Genomic DNA, 24570 nt, shown 5'->3' on the forward strand with positions numbered 1-24570 from the left:
GATGATTGATGGAAGGAAAACAGAAAGAATGAGTTATGGAAAGTAAGATGAGAAGATTGGTCAAAGGACATGAAAAATAAGAGAAAAGTACAGTCAGGGCTCTTATAATTAATATTTTCAGTGGCTTATTTTTGTATAAAATATTAGAACTTACAGAGTATTAGAAAAATATTCTTTCACCGGAATTTTCTCAAAGTTTCACCGCACTTTATCACACTTTACATTTATTTTTAAATGTTGACACACACACACACACAGAGAGAGAGAGAGAGAGAGAGAGAGAGAGAGAGAGAGAGAGAGAGAGAGAGAGAGAGAGAGAGAGAGCCTGACATTTGTTCAAAGAGAAGGAGATGGGGCTTACACTTATCATTTCAAAGAGAGATGACTCGTGACTGCCTATAGGTATTTAATGGTCTTACACTTGAGAGCATAGTTGTAAATTTTGTTTCGGTCGCCATTTCGTTTTGGCCACCGGAACGAAATTTCGGTGGGATTTCGGTCATTTCAGTGTATTTCGGTCGAAACTTTTCGTTCACACAAAAAATATGAGAAAAATCCAAAAAAATAAAAAATCAATAGAAAAAGATGAAAAACTAATAAATAGTCCAAAATATGTGTCCCAAAAGGCATATTCATTACTTAAACACATAAAATCTTGCACAAGTCCAACTGATAGTCTGATACATAGAAAAACATAAAAAAAAAGATACATGAAAGTGAAACATAGACAATAGCTAGTAGCAACAACTCTCAGTCATCACAACCCGGATAATCATACTCAATATCTTCTTCGTCATCCTCGTCACCGTCGTCATCACCACCTGGACCACCAGTAGGGATATCTTCTTCAAGAGGCATGAGAAAGTCGTCGTCGTCCCGGCCCCAACCACAGCAGTAGGTGCTTCAAGATTTTCCCACCCAATGTCTTCCGGCGTAAATATGACATCTTCTTCTGCAACCCAATCCATCATGACATCCAGATGGTCTATGCTCAAAGGGTCACTAGTGGTAGATGATTTCCTCAATAAGTTCCTGAAAAGGAAAACATTAAGTTTAATGTCAAAGGTTAAACTTAAAAGCTTAAGGTGATGAGGTGAGAATTGAAAATATTATATTACGTTGTACACCTTTCTCGAAACTTAAGATTGTAATGGACAAACACCAAGTCATCTAATCTCTGGTGCTCCAACCTATTTCTCTTTGCAGAGTGAATGTGTTCGAAGGTGCTCCAATTCCTTTCACACCTAGTCGCACTGCAGGTCTGACTGAGGATTCTGATCGCAAAGGTCTGTGAATTGATTCCACCATGCAATTGTAAAGTAACAAATAGTAAAGCATTATTTGTTGAGAAACTGAAAGTTAAAATGAATTATACTTAATTAAATAAACAACTCAAATATACCTGATCCCAACTTCGTTCGGTTGCGGATTGCAAGCTTCATTCCAAACATACCCTTAGCCTCTCGATAATCCTCAATCTGATTGGTGATGAGGTCTTGTGTAGGCTTCATCAGGTACCAGTCGAGTGATGCATGCCAACAAGCCTCTGGTTACTTTACTGTGCCTAGAGAAGGTAGGAGTGAAAAAGAGAGCAGGGTTAAGAAAATATCCTGCTGCATGGAGGGGACTGTGGAGTTGCCTATCCCATCTTTGGTCGATGATCCTCCAGATGGGCATGTAATCTGATTTTCTCTTCAACCTCTCATTGATGTTCTGTTTGGCCTTATCCATGGCCTCATATAGGTAACCCATTGCCGGTTTGTCCTGCCGATCTACCAAACGCAGCACTCTCACTAAAGGCTCCCTGATGTTTAGAATGTACTTGCATTGGTCCCAAAAAGATTTATTCAACACAGTATTAACTACCCCTTCACTCAGTGGGTGTTGGACAAACCTACTAGTACTATACTCATCAGACACAAACATCTGCTGAAGTGCTTTCCGATTCAACACCAGACTTTGTATGCTAATGAAATTTGTAGCAAATCTGGTTGCAGCAGGGCGGCACAACTCCTTCCCACCTGTGAACTTCTTCCTCATCAAATTCAAGAGGCTTCTATGGTTGTAGTTGAACTTTGTAATCGTCCGAGCCCTCTCAATTGTGGTTGCTATGTGAGGAAATATAGTCGGTTTGCACAGATGCTCCAAGATGAGATCTAAGCAATGAGCTGCGCACGGAGTCCAGAAGAATGTACCAAACGCGGCTTCTAGTCTTTTCCCAGCAGCTTTGTAACTTGGCTCACTGTCAGTTACAAATTGCACCACATATTCCGGATTCACCTCTCCGACAATCTTTTCAAAGATATTGTATAATTCATCGGCATTCTTCACTATGCCAGATGCATCAACGGATTTGAGGAATATGACTCCTTTAGGGCAGTACACCAAAAAGTTGATTAGGGAACGTTGTTTGGTGTCTGTCCATCCATCTGCCATAATGCTACAGCCAGTGTATCTCCATGACATCTTAATCTCCTCCAAGTAGTTGTTTACCTCATCCACTGTATTCTTCAAAATGGAACCCCTTAAAGCATGATAAGTAGGTGCCTTATAACCTGAACCCACGGCATTCACAGCATCAAACATAGGTTGCCAGAAAGGTGAATTGGCAACGTTGAAAGGGAGATTGCATCGTAGCAAAGCATGCCAACCGCCATGTCTGCTCTATCCATTGTTTCTTTAGTAGCCAAAGCACTTTTAATGCTTGGCTGGGCTCCAGGGGTTGTTCGTGGTGCAAAGAAATTCCTGATCCCCTTCTTCTTCCTTTTTGTACCACTCGGTTCTACAAGAACTTCCTTACCTTTTCGTTGAAGCAATTGTGTGCCAATGTCTTCTTCATCCCGCTCTTCTTCTTCGTCTGGTGTGCCATAAAAACCTCCAACCTCTGCTCTGGATAGGCTCATCCTAGCCCTTTCTTTTCTCTTTGCATCTAAAAGTTGCTTCATTCGATATTTTACATCCTCAGTCACTTTTTTGAATGATGCTACTTCACCAGGAACAGCCGCTAAATGTTCTTTCAAGTGGGTTAATCCTCCACCCGATATGACTTTGCCACATAATATGCAAGTTACTTTATTTTTGACCCGGAACCAATGTACCGTAAGCCCATGCTGGGTCATCCGATCTAGCGGGTGCCGAACCAATAGAGGATGCTCCTGCAGAAGGTCCCAAGCCCTACCCACTCATTCTGAAATGAGGTAGAAGAAGGGGAAAAATGAATTAGAAGAAAGAAAATTGAAACAAATTACAAAAAAATGAAGTAGGAGACAAATGAAGTAAGAAATAAAAGAAAGGAAATTGAAAGAAATAAAGAGAACCTTGATGTTGAACTTGATTTGAAGAGAATAAGATAATATTAGCCTTCCCTCACTTGAAATTTGTAGTGTAACTTGTAAGCCTTCACTTGAAATTTGTAGTGTAACTTGTAATTTGCAAGCCTTAGGAAATAGTTCGTGTAGTTGTAAGTTGAAGGTAGGCCTTCCCTTTGCTCCAAAATGGACTTGGATTGAGTTGAAGAAGAGTGTAGACTTGTAGGAAATTTATTAGAATAGATAGTGTAAGTGAAAGTAGAAAAGAGAAGGAGAATCACTTATGTGAAGGTGGATGATCAGAACGTAGGGGAAATGCTATTTATAGAGTTCTTTTATTGTTTGTGCAAGTAAAAATGACTAGAATACCCTTCACAACAGCTATAAACGGTCACATTTGGAGGCTAAAATGGTCAAAAACCCAAAAGAGCCGTTAGAGGGGCATTGATGTAATTTCTGCAAAAAACAGTCAAACTAGTCATTATAGCCAATTTCGGACGAAACGAAATTTTGAAGATTTCGTTGGAACGAAAACGAAATGTTTCGTCCATTTCGGACGAAACAAAACGAAATTTATAAGTATGCTTGAGAGAGAAAGAAATTAGTTGAGAGAGATGAGTGTACTCTTAATGCTCTTTCACCACCGTTTTTTCTCTTCATTCTCCTATTTTGTACTAACATATAGTAAAATACATGTACTTTGAACAACATTTTCTAAGATACTCTTATATCTTATATCACTTAGATTTTTCTGGAGTTCTTTATTAAGTATTAGAAATTACCAATGTAGGAACAATGCTGGTTCCTGGTCTAACTATAAAATATATATAAAATCGGTACTAGTAAAATTACAAAAATGGCCTTCTAGTAGTCTTCTTGGAAACACAATTTGAAGTGTTTTTTTTTTTTTCAAGAAGGGAGACGTTGCTAACATGTCTGTGAATGTGAACGTATTAGCATTCCCATCTCTGTGTGTGTGTGTGTGTGTGTGTGTGTGTGTTACAAATGGAGCTCCTTGCAAAGCAGAGTAGCACCCACATAAATGTGATTTGCATTGCACTTAATATGATAAGGGTATTTTAATAAATAGAATAGCATTTAAAACTCTAATATTGCTTTGTTTTTATTATTCCATCATAATTTTCCCTCATGTATCTGGTCTTTCTGTTTCTCTAACCTATGGCAGTTGTTTCCTAACAACACTTCAGTTGGATGGAGGCATTTTTCTTAGAAGTATACTAATGAACAATAGTATTCAGAACTGCCATTCACATGCTGTTATTCACCTTTCTATGATTGCTTTATTACTTTTTTCAAAAAAACAATGTTATTATAAACGGTTATTTCATTAATAAATGACAATTCACAGTGGAAATGGACTTTTTTTTTTTGAACCACCAGGTTCCATAGAACCTTATTACTTTTTTTTTCAAAAAAACAATGTTATTATAAACGGTTATTTCATTAATAAATGACAATTCACCGTGAAAATGGTCTTTTTTTTTTGAAGCCACCAGGTTCCATAGAACCACACCATGACAAGTGGTTTAATTAAACAGAATAAAAGAGCCTAGGGTGATTGTTTATACTGGTTTCATAAGAATGGATTAACCCATGGCAAGTTGGTGGCATTTTATCCGTTTTCAGACCACATTGGCCTATAGATTTTCAATGTTAAAATTGTACTGTCCTACAGGGAACTTTTAATGGTTAACGGCATACTCTTGTGATGTAACAGAAAATGCAAGCATTTGCATATTTGGTCTTCCCCAACTCAGCTCTCTCTGTCCTGCCAGAAAAACCATTAGGGGCTGACAATCAACCTTTGGAACATGGGATCATCACCTCTGTGACACATGGTGTGATGCCAGGTATTTTTTAAAACCTACTTTTTATGCCTCTTAACAGTTCCGTTATTTAGAAGAATATATATATATATATATATATATATATATAGAGAGAGAGAGAGAGAGAGAGAGAGAGAGAGAGAGAGAGAGAGAGAGACCATCCTTTGCTGAGCTGGAATGAGAAACTGCAATGAAATTACATAATCTAGTACATCAGAACTTCCATTATTGTCACATTACTTTTGTTGGTATATCAGCGATAACGTCACGATTTTTATTATCTAGTCTCCCTACTATTATATCCACATTAGGTAACGTAAGAGTTAAGCTACGCACCAATTATCTCTCATAATTTCAATTTATCCCAATATTATGAAAATAACGATTTGAAATGATATTATCCAAATAATTTTGCCGATGACTTGAGTTCATCATGAGAAGTACATAAAAAAAAGGGCGGCCCAGTGCACTAGGCTCCCGCCAACGGGTCTGGGGAGGGCTAGATGTACGCAGCCTTACTCCTGCTTTTTCAGAGAGGCTGTTTCCATGACTCGAACCCGTGACCACCAGGTCACAATGAGAAGCACATATGATCCTGATACTATATTGATATTTGTCATTCTTATATTTAAATACATAAATTTGAATTATTTTTTGAATGATCTAAATTTGATTTTTTTTTTTTCAATGATCTAAATTTGAATTTTATTATAGTGTTTATTTTGTTTTTTGTTTTTCTTTTTTGTATTATATATATAATATGTATATTTATTTTTCGTCATAATCTCTCAATACTAGATGTCAAAATTTGCAGCCATTCCTATAACTATAAATGATGAGTTTTTTAAATAAACATAGCAAGATATATGGAGGGACAGTTTCATCCAGGACAGTTTCTATGAAATATGGCTTACTTTCTTCCAGAACAGATTAAAGTCATGTAGAAACAGGGGAAATAGAAGCACCATAAAATACATTTACCCCATACTTATTAATTTTTCTGATTTAGCGTTTGTGGTATTTGTAATCAGTGGACGACTATCTACTCTGCATAGAGCGAGGCTGTTCTGTAAGCGCAAAGATCTCTGATTTCCTCCGGAGAAGCTTACAATCACACGTTCCGGATGCCCCTTCAAAGGCCACCTAGATGATGACCATGTTTACTGATCAGGAAAAAAAAAACAAACTTGTACCTGTTGGGTTTTAGGATACATTTCAACTGTAGGTATAATACCCATTTTGAGAAGTATTCGGGTAACATACAGCTGAGAGTATCTTAGTATGAAAATGGGAATGATTCTGTGTATGTTTTCAGCATATTTTAGAAATTTGTGTTGTTAATTATAAATTAATTTTGAATAGCAAAGCTGGTGATAATATCATGCCAGAGGGAAGATATTTCTTTGATGATTGTTTGATGTTTTTTGTAGGCCATGCGGTTTGTAGGTGATTTCTGCCCTCGGATTTCAATATCCCCTTACATTCCCTCACTATTAAAACGCTAAGCCCCTACATACCCTCACTGCCACAGAGCTATGCACCCTTTCAGATTTAGAATTTATATTATAAGGACTATAGTAAAAAATATTTGCCTCGGAAATTTTATTTTCAAAAAGTCAGATATTTGTGATTATGGTAAGGACTAGTCAGGTGTTCTACTGCTCTACCCGTTATTTGTGTCCCCAAATGAAACAATATCAATGGTGTATGCATAAAAGGGTATTCGTTAATGAGGACTGCCTCTGTCTCTTTTTTTCTTTTCCTTTGTGTTTTATTTGCAGCCTCTCATCACGTTGGGTGCGATTGTGTGTGTATTGTAGTTTTTGATTTGGAGGAGCAACCAATTTTGTCCAAGGTGATCTACCCATCATGATGTATTGCCAATTGCAGAGAACAATGTTCATGGAGTAATCCCAAAACTTCTATATTCATTGGGGCAAACCAAAGCTTCTAGGGCACATATCATTTGATAAGGGCGTACGATCAAGATATCTCAATATCGAGAAAGGGGTGAAAGGGCGCTCCTATTTGTTAATAGCCATTTGCAATGGCATTTGACCAATGGGGCACCCTTTTACCCTTTTTTAAGACAACGTGAGTTGATGTTTTACTGGAAATCGAGTTGGGTTTCCTTAATCAGATTCTTGAAGCCTTTTTTTCTTCATGAGATTTTGTTGGGGTTTCTCCCAAAATTGGAAATTCAGGTTTCCATTTACTGTTGTAGAACTGATATTGGGGTTCATTAGTTTTCAAAATCTCACTAGGTTTCACAAAAAATGGGGTTTCTAAATTAGGCACGAGCAAGACGGTCAGTGATTAAACCCCCAAAAGAACAGAAAAAAAAAAACCCTAGAGCCTAAAACCCTACTGCAACTCCACCAGAAATAAAACCCTAGTCATGAAAACCCTAGACGATGTAGATGTCGGAATCTATTGCTATGTATCTCACCTCCCTGACTTTCACGGTGTACTAAAGCATAGGTATTAGGATTTTAGTGTAAACGAAGTCAATTACGGTGGAAATGTTGCTCACTTGACCTCCTTTGATTTGCCCTCGGAGAGGAATGAGGAAAGGGAAGAGGAAGCTTTTGATCCAAAGGATAGAAGGACAAGAGGGAGTCGACTCGGCGGAGTCCACAATAAAGGTTTTAAATTTCAGTTTCGGTCGCCACTGAAAAGGAAATGTTCGTTTCAATGAAAATTTCGGTGGAAATCCTGTAAACTCAAGGAACCATATGGAAATATATGCAAATGATGGAATTTAAAGATGAAACTTTGGGAAACACATGGACCAGTAGTCCCACCAGACTTACATAGTATGAATTGCCCAGGAGCATTCTTCCTGGCCCAAAAGAAAAACCCATTACGCCTTACATTACCCAATAGCCTCAATTGTATCGAATCCAACAAAAAGTGCCATATTGTGGGGCCCACCAAGTCAAGATCGTGACTTGCCATGTCACACAGACTTCTCCACCACATTCGCCTTACATTACCCAATAGCCTCAATTGTATCGAATCCAACAAAAAGTGCCATATTGTGGGGCCCACCAGGTCAAGATTGTGACCTGCCATGTCAATAGACAGCACATTCCGAATTCGATTTTTAAAAATCCTGCTCGAAGGCCCAGAGCTATCGTGCACCCCTAACTGTGCACGATAGCCAACCACCCAACAACATCGTCGGATCTCCGGCGGCCTCCACCTCGTACCACCATCAAGCAACGGCTGGTCATCCTCCCCACCGTCGACCACATTCTTCTCCACGGTCACCACCTCCAATCCCTCCTACATCTCCTCCACAAAAATCATCTCCGCCGGGGGAGTCTCAGCCACCACCAACGTCATCAAGAATCCGGCAACCTCCATTGCTGCTGGCCACCACGCCCTTCCTCAGACCACCACCCACGATCTTGATTCTGAAGACCACAACCTCCTGCTACCAAACCCAACAACCCTATTGCTAAATCCGGCAATCCACAGCTTCTCAAATCCTCCACGGCCTCGCTCCACCTATAGCCAGCCTTCCACAGCTCCAGGTCCAGGAACCCACGGCCTTTCACGACCTCCGACAACCTCCACAGTTTTCCTCGGCTCTAGATCCTGCCTCCACTGCCCCAGATCCCGCCTCCACATCCCTAGATCTAGCCACCACGGAAGAGCCATACTCCAAACCTGGCCTCCACGGTCTAGATCCGGCCTCCACAACTCATCTTTTGCCAGTAATGGGGAGAGATGAGAAAGAGAGGGCGAGACTCAGAAAATACAGAGGAAGAGAGGGAGACGAGAGAAAGCCAACAATGGGGAGAGACGAGAAAGAGAGGGCGAAACTCAAAAAATACAAAGGGAGAGAGAGAAAGAGAGAGCCTGTTGCGCATGTGTGATAATTTAGTACATTCCAAATTTCACATGAATTTCATATAGATATGTTTTCATAATGCATGCACCGCATTTTGTATGCAGTTTGTATAAATATAATTATATAATATGTAGCAATATAGTATATCACTACTACACTTACTATCTTGGTTTATGCATTTTGGTCGTTTCAGTTTCGGTTTCGGTGGGGATGGAAATGGGTCGTTTCATGTCGGTTTCAGTGGAAACTTAAAACCATATACATGATGACACTGGGGAGTTTTAAAACTATGGTTCGAAATGCATTCGAGTGAGGTTCTGTTCGGGGGCACAGCACGACAAGGAAAGGAACTTTAGGAAAAGGAAAGATAGAGGTAATTCTGAAGATTCAAAGAGATCAAGCTTTTTGATAGCAGAGGTTTGCCTGATTGGCCAGAGCATTTTTTTTTTTTTTTTGAAAATGATTGGCCAGAGCATATCGGCAAGTTTCTCATGTTTCATCTTTACAAGGAAAATAAGGATACACAAGAGGCTTTGGGAGTGATAGGGATGATGCTAGGCATCCAGCAAAGATCATTTGGATTTGCAGGTACCACAGACAAGTGTTCTATATCAAGCGAAAGGGTCACTGTTTTCAAGCAGAATGCAAAAAGATTAGGTTCTCAATAATAATAAGAATTCTCAATAACTAATATGACAGGAGGTTATCGGCGTGTTTTTTAGCGTCCAATTGATTTCGAATTTGATTTGCCCAATTATACAGATAACAATGTACCCTTGGTGGAAACATATTTGGACATCATTTCTAAATCAAGACACGCGAACGTTATAGAAGTTGAGGGTTTTATTGAGCCCGCGACTCTTTTTGTCAGTTATGAGAACCAATCAGATAATCTAAAAAGTGAGGGAACAAGTTTAGCAGGTAATGGTGAGGCTGAGGATGAAAGAGAGGGATTAACTCAAGTTGAGTGCATCTCTAGCTCTGATGCTCTGTCACCCCAGTTGATTTCCAGAAAACACTGAACTCTTTAGGAAGTGAAAAGAGATTTCAGGGATCATACTTGAAAATGGGGCAACTTATGGACAGAAAATCAAAAGGCTCAACCAAAAGTATTAGAATTTCATTCCTTTTTTGACCTGTTGGGAATATTTCAGTACTTATATATGCAAGTCTGGTAAAAAAAGAAAGTTTCTGATTTCCTAACAAAAGTGATTCAACCCGACCTTGTTGTCATTTGAATATATGTAAATTTATATAGAGAAGCAGGGGAATTCAACCTTTTAGGGAGATAGGAGTCCCTAATGTTACCAAGATTGTTTTGTTCATCTACATGAAGTTTCTAAGTTCTACATCTGATATATTCTCCAATTAAGTACAAGATCGTTGTAATGGAGTTAACAGGAATGACTGAGTCATGAATTGTGATGTAGAGTCTAGATACTTTTGGCAATAAAGGTCTTATTTTACTTCATATGGAGATGTTAAACAAGATGTCCCATGAGGACAAAAAAGATACTTAGTCTTATAAACAATATTCACAACTCTTTAAGGCAATGCAACATCACAAGAAACCCATCCTATATCATTAGGAGAATCACTTTCTACCATTAAAGGACCAACCTAATTAAATGTGTATGTGGAACTCAGCCTCCTCATTGGAGTGGGCTTTGTCTGCATCATATTTACTTTATATGTTGATTAGGTCTAGATTTATCAAGTTAAAAATCTTGACTTTCTTATGAGATTTGAGTTAATAGCAGCCAATAGTGACCGAGTCATATGATTCTGCATGACTCACGTTTGCAGATGAAATCGATGAGCATTCTCCAATGCAGATTTTGAGCCATTCTTACTTTGTGAACGAGATTTTTGTGCTTTGGCAGGTGGTGCATTTGGTGGAAATAGGGGATTGAGACCAGTACCTCCAGAAAAAGGTGTATTCCCTTTTGATCACCTGCATGAGTGTGACTTGGTATTATTACTTCAAAATTTCCGCTAGAATGCTAGTTCCTAAATCTCTGTTTAATTATTAGCTAGTGATATTTTACGATGGTGCAAAAATGGCAGAGATTTCTGAATCATCATAAATATCACTTGACTGTAATTAATGAATGAATATATTGAGTCATTGACCATAATAGGTTATAAGCTCTTGTTGTTTCACTCATTTTCATATTGACTAAATTTAGGCTTCACAAGCATGTCACAGGACAAGAAGGAATGCATTGGTTGTCTCAAATAGTATCACTCTGAAAAATGTAGAAACTTTTCAAAGAAGTATCTGGAATGGCGTATGAAAAGGTTAGTAAGCTGGTAATTTTTGAACGAATCGAAACACTTGATGAGTTGTTATTACACTTTCCAGTATAATACATTATTGAGAAGCCACAAAATGCCCTACTCATAGGGGGTGCTGGATTCTCTATACTGTCTGAGTCTTATTATTTGGTCCTCACTGTGTTAATAAAATTCCATACATTTTTACAACAATATCACTCTATAGTTCATATTACCTAGAGTTAATAAAGAAAAGAAAAAACCTCATGTATGTCATGCATATTAATTCAAAAAGTGGCTGGGGTCGTCATTTTTAGCAATCTCAGTTGAAAACATGCAGCATTTGGGGTTGTGCGGCCCAGATCGCAAAACAGTAAGGAGAGTACCGACCCTGGTAATATTGGGTCGAACAATGAACAACCATTGGTGTCTTCCCCTTCTTCCTCATGTAATTACAAATCCTCTTGTACCTACTATCTGTCTTTTATCCTCGAAACCCCCTCTCGCACAGAGTAACAAAAACAAGCAAAAGATGAGGATGAGTACTCTACGAACAAAACAAGAAAATGAAAAAGAAAAGACAGCTATGACTTAAAGCGTTTCGCTCGGCCTCTTTCATGAGTCCTTTTGCTACACTTCCAAAATAACTACCTTTGGAACATTCTCCAAACCTTAAATTTCTTGTTCAAATATCTGTCTCAACTCTCAAGAGCTCTTCAACATTTATATTGACCTTGTTTTCCGTTGTCTCTTTCATGTGAGTGTTTAAAATCAATGTGAAGAAAACATGTAATTTTCTTCACAAACTTGATGATCTATGTGTTCCACGAGACCACTGGGGCAATATATTGTAAACATTTTAACTTGTGTTGCATGGATTCGGATTCGTGTTTCAGGATCTGACACGGATTCGAGGTGTCAGATTCGACAAACCTCCAGGGATTTGCTAGTGTCCATCGCAAAAGGCATATCACGGATGGGCTGTTGCATGTGAGAGCAGCCACACAGGCTCACTTTTCAGCAGATTTTGTCTTCATTTATGAGGTGGCTGTTCTGACATGCAACAACCCATCTGGGAGATGCCTTCAGCGATGGACGCTAGCAAATCCCATATAAATATATTCATGAAAAATTTGAGGGTGGAGGGTCGAGGCGTTAGGGTTTTTATTAAGAGTCAAACAAGGAGAGGGAAGCATAGTTTTAAATTTCCACCAAAACCGAAATGGAACGACCGAAATATCAGAGGGTCTTTGAGCATCTTCCTGGAATGGTTGCCTTACCAGAGAGCAGAGTATCTCAAGAGCATCTAGCTACTGCATAAGAATGGCAAAGTCTATGAGCTGGTGCCAGTGGTGGAAATTTTCCAGAGTCAAAGCAGCAGTTCAACTCGAACTTGTACAGAGAGTCCTACTGCTTTGGAGGGTGGCTATGGAGAACGGAAATGCTTTGGTTTTGGATGATGATTCCTTGTATGCTAATGTTGTTTATGAAAGGGATGTAGCTCTTGCCAAGACTGCTCCTCCTGGGGCTGTTTTCAGGCAGAGAATTAGGAAGGCTGTGCTTGAGAGGATTCAGATGCAAGGGGGTGAGAATTTGGAGGTGAAAGAAGTTGTGGCTCATACAGATAAGGGTAGTTAGAGGAAGAGTCCTAGTGATCAGAGAAGGAAGGTTTCAAAGATGCTTATATTGATATAATCCCACATGGGAGTCTTGAGAGTAGATGAACTTGCAAAACTCTTGGCTTGATACAATTTTTTGCTTTTTTTTGTTAAAGAATAGAAGAAATCCTTTAATCATTCTATTTTCTTTTCTGTTGCCTAAGCTGAGAAGTAGTGTTTTTTAATTATGTCATATAGACATGCAGATTTTAGGTTGCTACATGAAGGTTCGCAAATATATTGGTATGTCATATAGACATGCAGATTGGGTATCAGGTACGGCCAGACGTTTCAGAAGCTTTTAGAGCTATGCATTTGATCCAATAACAGAACTTTTTTTTTAGAAAGTAACTGAAAAACAAAAGAGAAAACAGAGAACTAATTTCCTTAGATTCAAATAAATACAATTGACTAAGAATTGAGATAAGTTCAGAGAATAAAAAGAAATTCAGGATGAAAATCCGTCCTCGGACAAAATTTCGAGCAATTATAATAAAAGGGTGTCTACATCAATTGTAAAGTTCATATTTAATGAAATAAATGTACTTAAAATGCAAAGTTCCAATGCCATTTTTATGTCAATGGTATCAAGCTAAACATCTCCTTGGTTTGGTTTTCCTTCGGGCGAGAGAACATAATTCTTCCAGAACCAGTGACCCTCCCAAAGAAAAGACATCTCCTCTATCGGAACTTGTTTCGTCTCCGGCAAGAGGAAGAAAATAAACAAAGACATGATCACAATCAAGCAAGCAAACAGTATAAAAACGCCATATCGAAGGTGACATAGTGACGCCAAGAAACATTGTGCAATTGCTGCAGTCCAGAAGAGATTGACGCAAACCACCATGCTTTGGCCCGCTGATCTCGTCTCCAATGGGAAGATCTCGCTCGGAACTAGCCACCCAAGAGGACCCCACGACCATCCGTAGGCGGATACAAACAAGCAAATCATAATCACCAGCACCACACTATCTGCCTTTGGGAGGACTACTCCGCGGCCGAATTTCAGAGCTAGAATGGTGGCAATGACCGCCTGCATATTTAAATATATCCAATTGCGTTAGCTTCTGGAAGAACAAATGCTATGTTGCATCAGTACAGACACTAAATCTCAAATAGAAAGATGAATGGATTCGTCAAAATATTTTAATCAATTCTCAAATTTTAATTTTTTATATAATAATTTGATTATAACGAGTAATATATTATCACCAAGAAAAAACAAGTAATATTAAAAATTTAAATAGGTTAAGTAAAAAATAATATCTAACTGCATTAGTGTTTGGAAGAACATATGCTATGTAGGATTAGTACAGATATGAGTGTCGGATTCGGCAAACCTCAAATACAAAGATTTGTTAGATTAGTCAAAATATTTTAATCAATTCTCAAATTTTATCTTTTTTATATAATAATATGGTTATAACAAGTAATATATTAAAAATTTAAATAGGTTTAGTAAATATAATATTTTATTGTCATATAAAAACTTGCTATTAGGATATTTAAACCTCAAAACATAGGATCATTATAAAGTTGTAGTAGTATTCATAAAAAAAACAGATAAGAGAGATCTATAATGAAGTTGTAGTATTGAGAAAAAAAAAACAGAAAAAAAGTGATCTATTATAAAGTTGTGGTAGTAGTCAGAAAAAAACAGATAAAAGAGATCTAGAAGTATCCCAAAGAAGCTTGAAGAATTGCAATCCTATATAGGTACTTCTGCCATTCAGAAGAATCCGTGTAACATAGAACATAAGTAAACAAATATTTGAAGTAAACAGTTGCAAAATACGTACCATTGATAGTATCATCTGGCAACCTGCTTCCAAGAACATAAACCTTCTTCCTTTCTTGTCAACCAAATACATCGAAACGAATGTAGCGAGAACGAGCGTTAAGCTGGTTATGATAGATGAATACAATGAGGCACCAGACCCGAAACCCAAGCTCTGAAAGATCACCGGAGCGTAAAAGAGTATAGAATTCATTCCAGAGAGTTGCTGGAACGCGGGAATTCCCAACGCTCCTATCACCAACTGAGGGCGGTTCTTCGGCTTGAGAAGGTTTCGAAATGGGCTCCGAACCGCATGTGCTGCTTCACTCGCTTCCACGAGGTCCGCGAATTCTGCATCTACTCTCTGCGTACCTCTAACTTTCTCCAAAATCCTTCTTCCTTCCTCTAGTCTGCCTTGTTCTACCAGGCTGTTTGGTGTTTCAGGGAGGAAAAGTCCTCCAATAAACATTAAAGCTGCTGGTACTGTGGCTAAACCAAGAGATAACCTCCATCCCCAAGGGTGGAGCTGCTCAGTGAAATAGTTAATTATGTTTGCGATTAGGATTCCCAAGCAGGTTGTTAGTTGGAACAATTGATTAACTGCTCCTCGTTTCTTTGCAGGCGCCATTTCCGAAAGGTACAAAGGTACTGCCTGCAACCAACAAGAATAGACACAAGTGATCTAGTCATGATTGTATATTTTTCCTAAGATCCATTTCTTTCAACATAAAATAGGTGTAAAACAAATTTTATGCCCATTTTAAGTGCCTAAAGAGGTAAAGATGCACAGTTAATTATGGAGTCGTCGTAAAAAGTTTCTTCAGAAAACTAGAAGACAATGTCATCAGCTGGGGAAAGAGAAAAAAGAACAAAAAACTCTATTGATCTTCAATTTATAAACTATGCTTAAGATGTTTTAAAAATTCATGTCAGTCCTAAAATGTTGTAACCTATGTTGCATGAGTACGGCTACAAGTGTCGAAATCCAATAGTGTCAGATTTGTCAAATTAACCTAAAAAAGCACGATGCGTAGATTCGTCAAAATATTTTAAACAGGTCTAAAATTCTATATGGTTATAACATGTAATATATTGAAAATTTTACTAAGTTAAAGTAGATATTTGTTTTTATTTAAGAAACTTAATATTAGGATAGGTAAAACTCATAAGATGCGATAATTGTAAAGTTGGCGTAGTAGTATTTAGAGAGAAAAAAAAGATCTAGAAGTGTCTCCGTGAAACCTGAAGTATTAGAATCCTAGACGTGTCCGACATGGGTACTTCGTCAGTAAAATCAATGTAACATGGGTTGTGACAAGACCTTAGCTATTGTCTATGAGCATTTTGTTCAGAAAATAATGGAAATGGTTTCAAGAATGCTTAAAAAATGTAATTCAAAATGGCTGACCTGATTGCCAAATCCAATGCCGACGCCGAGAAGGATACGACCGATGATCAGCATCCAAATATTGACTGCGGCCGCATTAAAGACTGCACCGACAAAGAAGCAACATGCACCGAAGAGAATGCTGGCTTTTCGACCCTTTGCTCTGGTCAAATATGAGGCCCCAAATGTTGAAACAAGGCCCGCAAAGTAGAGGGAAGATGTGAAGAGAGTGAGTATTTGGTTATCATATTTGCAGTAATCTGTTTCACGAAGATGGAGTTGCTTTCTTCTATACACTTTTGGGAAAAAGTCCTTCAAGAAATCGTCCATGGAAGTCACACCACCTAAATCATTATGGAAATTTCAGTTGGGTTTTGTGTGAATGGTAAAAATAGGCCAAATTGAGTTGATTTTTTCATGGAAACATTACAAAACTACGTGCATTAGAAGGGGAAATTTGAGGGCTGCTTTTACTTTATTTGGTCCATAATTTTTCAAGTTGGAAGTAAGGAAATGTACATGAAATAAGATTAGAAAATATGGAGAAATTGGATGGGCATATTTCACTGATTGGATAGTGGAAATCTTGTAAAAATTAGGGTGCTCTACTTAGTAATGAAAGGATTTAAATGAGAAAGTATTTAATTAAAGGCAACAAATATGAAAAAAATACTCACTTGGGTTTTGGCTAAATCAAAATCATTTTGAGATTTCAGATAAGATTTCGGAAATCTAGAGATTTTGCATATGCTTAAAAGGAAAAAAAATTACATTTATTAAGGCTCTGTTTGGATTGCAAGAAAAATATTTCTGACAGAATATTTCTTTGGAAAAAAATTTCTTTTCATAATTTAGAGGGAAATAATATGATTGTGGTTAATTTAGGAGTATCATCGTAAATTGAAGGTCCCTCAAAATAAATTGAATAGGGTTGATTCAAGTTATTTTTTACATGGGTAAAACAAGTAGGCAATTTTACAATCATTGTTCCGTTCCAAACTTTTCCACAAAATTCTAGCAATCCAAACAAGGCCTAAGTTGGTGATGTAAAAGATAGGAAACTCACATACCATTTATTAGGTTTTCTAAATATTTTAAAAATAAAATTCCTGCAATTTCTCTCACTTTCCTAGACCTTGTTTGGAATACAGGATATTTTTGGAAAAGTTTGGAAAGGAAAAATATTTCTAAAATTTCTTACTCGTGTGCATGGTTTTAAATTTCGGTTTCAGTACCGGTTTCGGACCCACTGAAATTGAAATTTCAGCCGAAATCCGGCGAAACAAGTAAAATACTATTTTATTTAATACAAAATTTTGGTAATTTCGGTCAAAATTTCAGTAAAATATTAAATTAATTAATAAAAAATAGGTTTTTGGGTGAAATTTTGGAAAAAAACGAAATTTCGACCGAAATTCCGGAATTTTGACCAAAATTTCGGGCAAAATAAAATACAATTTCGGGTTTGTTTGATTTCGGTGTCGGTCTCGGATTTCAGTCGAAATTTAAAACCACGCTTGTGTGACAAGAAAAAAGATGACTTGAATAGACACTATTCAAATTTTACTTAACAGGACCTTCAATTCATGATACAATCCCTCTATGGCCCTGTTCGTTTAAGATTATGCCAATCGATTGTAAGTCCAATAATTGGTTTTGGACTCACAATTTATTTTGCACAATCTTAAACAAACAGAGCCTAAATAAACATAATTATATCATTTTAATCTAAATAGCGGAAAGAAAATTTTTCCCAGGAAAACAATTTCCGTCAGAAATGTTTTTCTTGCAATCCAAACAACCATGACGTATGATAAAGATCGGGGAATGATATTCCCACCCACCTTGACCGATAAAAATCCCCCAAATTAACGTTATTCGTTAAGTTATAAAGGCAAAGAAAAGCGTTAAAGGGGGGGTGGGATGTCATTTCCCTAAAGATATTACGAAAAAAAGAGGAACTGATATCCCCCCCTAAACGGATAAATCGCTCCCTTTAACAGTTTCTGACATTCTGTGAGAATGGTTCAATGAGGGAGAAAATTCCAAAACATGCCAAGTTATATAAAGATGAAAAAAACCCAGATCTTTAATCATATTAAAAAGTTAAATTTAGAGAAAGATGGATGAGAACTAACCGGAAACTCCAAGATCATAACCAAAAAGAGATCCACCAAGGGATGCAACCATACAAGCAAGAATGAAATACCCTGTAATCCTCCCCTCATAAAGCTCTGCTCTTTTGGGCATTCCATTACCTGCAAAACCTCCTGCCATTGTTATAATTTTTCAAGCTCTTAGACCCCTTTTCAGATCAGTCCAAAAGCACAGTCCGGAAACTCAAAGAATGTTGTTCTTTTGGCCAAGAAAACTTAGAGAGATATAAACAAAAAATCTTTCCTTGCCAGAGTCAAAGAAGACACAAATAGAGTGATATCTATAAACAGGGATCAAATGAGAGGATAATTGGGAAGAGGGTATGGATAAAGGAGAGACATATATAGAAAGTAGTAATCTGTATAGCTGTTAACGTAATGAGAGAAACTCTATATCTGCTTCTTTCTGCTAAATGACCAAAATACCATGAACTTCCATTTTTTGGTTATTAAGAATATATTGAATTTATCACCAAATACGCAATATGAAATGTATTGAAAAATGGGGCCCCCTATTTTTCCTCGGCCGCTCCGATTAGGGTGGTAACGGGTTAACCCACGCTACATTGACAACTCTAAAAGCATCTAAGATAACCGTAAAAATCTTTACCAAAATAAATAGGGGTGCAACTTGGATCGGGTCCAACCTGCGCGTGGGTTGACCTTCCATGAGTTGGGTTGGGAAAAGCCAACCTGATTTAGTTGAGGGTTTTGTTAGGGTTGAGACGCACCCAAACCTGTCGTCATATCCATTTTCTGTATATTTTTTTTTCTGACTTTGCCCCGGGCCAATCCGAACCCGAGCCAACCCAACCCGAGGACTGGTTGGGTTAGGGTTGATAGTCCTCAACCGAGGTATCGGTTGGGTCAGGTTAGGGTTGAGGTGATGCTACCCCGGGTTGGGCTAGGATTGGCATCAACCAACCTGATTTAGTTGAGGGTTTTGTTAGGGTTGAGACGCACCCAAACCTGTCGTCATATCCATTTTCTGTATATATTTTTTTCTGACTTTGCCCCGGGCCAATCCGAACCCGAGCCAACCCAACCCGAGGACTGGTTGGGTTAGGGTTGATAGTCCTCAACCGAGGTATCGGTTGGGTCAGGTTAGGGTTGAGGTAATGCTACCCCGGGTTGGGCTAGGATTGGCATCAACCAACCTGATTTAGTTGAGGGTTTTGTTAGGGTTGAGACGCACCCAAACCTGTCGTCATATCCATTTTCTGTATATATTTTTTTCTGACTTTGCCCCGGGCCAATCCGAACCCGAGCCAACCCAACCCGAGGACTGGTTGGGTTAGGGTTGATAGTCCTCAACCGAGGTATCGGTTGGGTCAAGTTAGGGTTGAGGTAATGCTACCCCGGGTTGGGCTAGGATTGGCATCAACCAAATGCAAGCCGGCCTGAGTTGCACCCCTAAAAATAAAGGAAGCTCATAAATGCACCAGCTATTTTTCTATTTTTGACTAGCCCCTAGATGGGTCCCACTAGAATAGAATAAATTAGTTTATATTATATGGTATTTTCTCTCTAGTTATTCAGTACCGATAGGAGTCTTAGAGATAATGGTTCTCGAAATTGACTTGGGTAGGAGTTTTAAGAGGAAGTGGTGAAGTCAGTTTTTTTTTTTAAATAACATATATGTAAGTAGTCCTTTTCATTTCAATGAAGAAATCTATATTGGAAATTATGTTTTTGCACACAAAGGAGGACTGGCCATTCCCTAGAAGTGGGTCTAGGACGAACTTCCCTCTAATAAGTTCAATTACGTTGCGAACCGATTAGGTTAGTAACACTCTCTCATGAAGAGGTTCAAGTTAATAGAGGCATTGATGGCTGTAAAATTTTGGATAACACTCTCTCATGTAAATTTTGGATAAAAAAATTTACTGAAATTTTGTTTTTGTGGATTTTTTTACACCCCATGCAGAGTAAGGGCGGGACCCATACCATGTTCTCATAAGGTGAAGCGTTGAAGAACGGGGCTAAAGTTTTGTTTTTTAATCTTCTCTGAAAAATTAAAAAGGATTGAGTAGACAATTTCATGGACGAGGGTATTTCCTCTGCATGGGAATCTTATCCCCGGATTAGTAACGATGGTTGTCTTGTAAAATTTCACGTTTTATGGGGTGCGAATTATCCCACAGGGGGTGAGAATTTATCATCTCCCATAAAATAATGAAGACTAAAACCGAAAGGTGTTGAGATAGGGAAGACAGAGAGAGGCGTTTTTTCAGAGATTTTAGGACTTTCAACCAAATCCTTTTTCTATTTTTAAAGCTTACGAAGGTAGTTTTGATATTTCAATCTTGTTTTGGAAACATTCAACCCCTTTTATCTTTATTTAAACATTAGGTTGTCAGCGGGTGGGACCCATATCCAATCTTTATCTTGTCATGCCCCAAAAAAGGAGTGTAAATAATAAAAATTGGTAGGTTTAGTTATTAGGGTTTTGAAGCTTATCTTGTACTAATCAATTTTGACTGAAATTAGGAAAATAAGTTGAAGATGCATGCACATTAGTATAAAAATAGAATTATTTTTGGGTGTGTTTGCCCTTTGGATTATCGAATTCATGAATCAGAATCAGTACATACTATTCCCATTTCCTGTAAATAGAAGGGAAAAAATTCAATACGAAACTCTAATAAAAATTTAATTCTAGATGGAAAGGAATCAAAATACCACTAAACATACTCTAGTAAGTAGTAACCCATCTACTGTCCCCTCTTATTTCATTCATTTATTTGACCCAAATGTCAGTATCAACGGGAATCAGAATAGAATGCTGATTCAAGCGCTTGATTCTGGCGATCTAAACTCACCGTTTTTGTCTTAGATAGTAAAGAAAGAGGTGATGTTGAGACCCTTTTGACTATTTCAGCACTTGGAAGTTGGTACTACTTTCATGAACATTTTATTTGAGTAATTTAAACTTTAGAATTGGAGACCACAGACTGCTGACCAATTTCAGAGGGTTATTGTTTTTTAAATAGAGGGTTACACCTCGTTCAAAGATCTAAACCATTCAGCTGGTGTTCCCAACGTCAACCTTGCCTAGGCTAGGATGATCCTAACCTTCCGACCCTTAGAGACTTATACTAGGTGTAGATAGTTTACATATTAGAGGGTTACGATCATCCTATGGAGATGATTATTGGGCAGAGTCCATTTATATTGGCCCCAACATTGAATGATTTGAATCTTCGAACAAGGTCAGGTCCAATGTATTTTTCAAAAAATATGTCCATGAGGCCCACCCAATGTATGGCACAAAGAAAGATACTATAAGGAACCCGCACGTGAGTAGTTGTGCGAGCTTCTTTAAAAATATACTAACGCTGACCTTATTAGAAGATCCAAACCAGTCAGTTGTTTAGTCCCTCAAAAATCATCTCTATTGGATGATCCTAATCCTCTAATATGCAGACGAACTACATCATATTGAAATCTCTACAGATTGAAAATTAGGATCATCCTATGGAGAGGTTTAGATCTTTGAACCGGATGTGCCAACTATATATATATATATATTTAAAAAAAAATGCTTGAACCTATGTACAAACATCATATAATGCGCATTTATTAGAAAATTCACTAGGGCCTACATCGTTCAAGGATCCAAACCATTCATTTTTCGGTCCTAAATTAATAGGCCATTCTCCAAAAATCATCTCCAAGGATGATCTAGCTCACCTATCTGTGTAAGTTTATATACAGGGTGTCGTCTGTCTACACTCGAAGGGTTAGGATCATCCTATGGAGATGATTTTATGGGCAAGGCCTATTTACATAGGATAGTCCTAACCCCTCCGATCCATAGAAGTAAACAGGTTGTGCCCCAAAAATCATTTCCATAGGATAGTCCTAACCATGGTTTAAAATTCCGGTTTCGGTACTGGTTTTGGACCTTTAAAAAAATGAAATTTCGACCAAAATTCGAAAATTTCGGTCAAAATTTGGAAATAATTAAAAAAGAATATTTAATTCATTTCGAAATTTTGAAACATATATATATATATATATATATATATATATATATATATATATATATATATATATATATATATATAAATTACAATTTCTCAAAATTCCAAAATTTGGTAAAGGCCAAAATTCGGATTTCCGGTTTCAGTCTCCACCGAAATCCGAAATTTAAAACCATGGTCCTAACTAGGGGTGCAACTCGGGTTGGACGGGTTGGGTTTTCCAAAACCCTACCCGAGAATTATCTCGGGTCGGGTTGGGTCTAATTTTTTACAGGAAAACCCGAGATTCCTAAACCCGACCTTACCCAAGATAGTTTCTCGGGTCGGGTTTCGGGTTTTTTTTCTTTAAACCCGGCCCTACCCAAGATTGAGTCGGGTTTTCCAATTTAAAACCCGACCCTACCCAAGACCCATGATTTCTAAACCCGACCCATGTTATTTTCGGGTCGATGTGGTCGGGTAAAACCCGACCCAAGTTGCAACCCTAGTCCTAACCCCTCCTATCCATAGAAGGATTTCCATAGGATGATCCTAACCCTCCGATCCATAGAGTGACTGCACGTTATAGAGATTTCTATAGATTGGAGGGGTAAGGACCATCAAAGGGACGGTTTGGATCATCCTATGGAGTGGGCCGTACCGTACTTAAAAAAATATGGCTTTATAGGACCACACATCATATAATTTCTTATATTTATTATTTACCAAAATTCTAGAGTCAGTAAAACAAAGTTCGTAAGTGGTCTAATAAGGGAGGGCTGTAAAGAAGTTCCTTAACACGAGGGCAACTTTTAGCCTAAGATGTCAGAAAAGGATCAGGCCGGTGAAAGCTAGTCCACCTTTTCTGAACCCCCCTCCTACACAGCTCCCCACTATTTCAATGTCAATGTGCTCATAGAAAAAGGCCACTCACAGAGTCACAGAGGGTAAACTCAAAATTTCTAAGCAAATCCTTTACTACTAAAAGGTGAAATTTCCTTATGCGTCCCGACTTAATTTCCATAAAACTCCCAAGTATGTCCTTTTTCCTACTACTTTTTCGTCATTTCCGCTTCTCATATGCCCTTCCACAAGAGTTTAAAAAAAAGACGCCAGCTGTCTCTTTTTTGCCTTTTTTGTTCGTAATTGTCATAATTTTCAATTTTATTTGTAGTTTTGGCCGTAATTGTCATATTTTAGTTCCCTCCTTTGGTATTTTTTTCGTAATATTTTATTGCTATTATTATTAGTACTTGGCAGCAAAGGATGGGCGAACAAGCAGAAAAATACGCTCGGCGAAGGTGGCTAGCAAATCCCTATAAAAAAAAAAATCTTAAAAACATACGTAAAAAAACCGGTTGACCCGCGGGCCGGGTGCAGGTCCAGGCCCAATGACCCGTAAAATTTCTCGCATCACTTTGACCCGTTTCCCCATGATTTAGAGGGAAATGATGTAATTATGAGAGTTTTTATATATAGTATAAGTCCTTACAGTGAGTATTGTTCTTCAAAAAGCACTGTATGGCTTACATCTTAGTATGATCCAAACCGTCCATTTGATGGGCCACAATGTAAGTAGGCTGTGTGCCAAAATTCATTTCCATAGGATAATTACAACCCTCTAATCAATAAATGTTTCCTAAATATGCCGTTCCTCTATAGACTGCATGGCTAGGATCATTGCATGAAAATGTGTTTTTTGGGAACATCCTATTTACGATGTGGCCCATCAATTGGACGGTTTGGATCATCCTATGGTGTAAGTTATACAGTACTTTTTTTTTAATAGGGAGTGTAAGAAATATGTTTTTGGTTTGCAAGCTTTGTCACAAAATTCTTGTTACAATATATATGGTGTAAGCCCATGTAGTGAACTATTTTTTAATAAGCCGGTAGGGGTCCCCACAAAACCCCAACTTACCTATAAAAAATTGGAGTGAATATTTTACCGCCTAAACCCCATAGGATGATCCAAACCGTCCATTTGATCATTTCAAAATGATGATCGCATCCCTACAATCTATAGATAAATGACATAATTTGGAAACCCCGCAACTCTGTTGGGAGCATCCTATGGAAATGATTTTTGGCAACAACCTATGGTGTAAGTCCGTACAATCAAGTATTTTTCAAAAGAATCCTACGCCTTGTATCATAGGATGATCCAAACCGTCCATTTAATGGGCCACAGTATAAATTGATTGTTCCCAAAAAATAATTATATATGATAATTCCATGCCCTTCTTTTAGAAAAACTTCCTACTGTATCCTATTAGCTGGGGGCATTTAAGTCATTTTGATGCTAGAAGTTTCTCGGAATGAGAAATGATTTAAGG

General features: G+C 37.9%; 2 protein-coding genes and 2 pseudogenes across 3 annotated transcripts in view; 3 read left to right on the top strand and 1 right to left on the bottom strand.

Annotated features, from left to right (window-relative positions):
- Positions 1 to 6562, top strand: part of LOC143846312 (Ribosomal protein S5 domain 2-like superfamily protein) — a 25950-nt gene extending 19388 nt beyond the window's left edge. For both annotated transcript variants that reach the window (XM_077354743.1, XM_077354742.1), the window contains 2 exons: positions 5047 to 5179; positions 6187 to 6562. In XM_077354743.1, the coding sequence (XP_077210858.1) occupies positions 5047 to 5179; positions 6187 to 6302 (249 nt within the window). In that variant the 3' untranslated portion in view covers positions 6303 to 6562. The remainder of the gene's footprint in view (positions 1 to 5046; positions 5180 to 6186) is intronic.
- On the top strand, positions 6443 to 10797 carry LOC143891924 (uncharacterized; annotated as a pseudogene).
- Positions 10798 to 10829: 32 nt separating this feature from the next.
- On the top strand, positions 10830 to 11331 carry LOC143891926 (uncharacterized; annotated as a pseudogene).
- A 1982-nt stretch (positions 11332 to 13313) lies between these two features.
- Positions 13314 to 18480, bottom strand: LOC143845573 (sugar transport protein 14-like). The gene is made up of 4 exons (XM_077353951.1): positions 18252 to 18480; positions 16135 to 16457; positions 14749 to 15378; positions 13314 to 13982 (listed from the first exon to the last, which is right to left on the bottom strand). Exons 1-4 carry the CDS (start codon positions 18388 to 18390, stop codon positions 13542 to 13544), a joined length of 1533 nt encoding a protein of 510 aa, XP_077210066.1. The 5' UTR covers positions 18391 to 18480; the 3' UTR covers positions 13314 to 13541.
- Between the last annotated feature and the right edge of the window lie 6090 nt (positions 18481 to 24570).

The sequence above is a fragment of the Tasmannia lanceolata genome, unplaced genomic scaffold (genome assembly GCF_043159265.1).
Source record: "Tasmannia lanceolata isolate RefF3 unplaced genomic scaffold, GAP_Taslan_0.1 ptg000015l, whole genome shotgun sequence".
NCBI classification, from domain to species: Eukaryota; Viridiplantae; Streptophyta; class Magnoliopsida; order Canellales; family Winteraceae; genus Tasmannia; species Tasmannia lanceolata.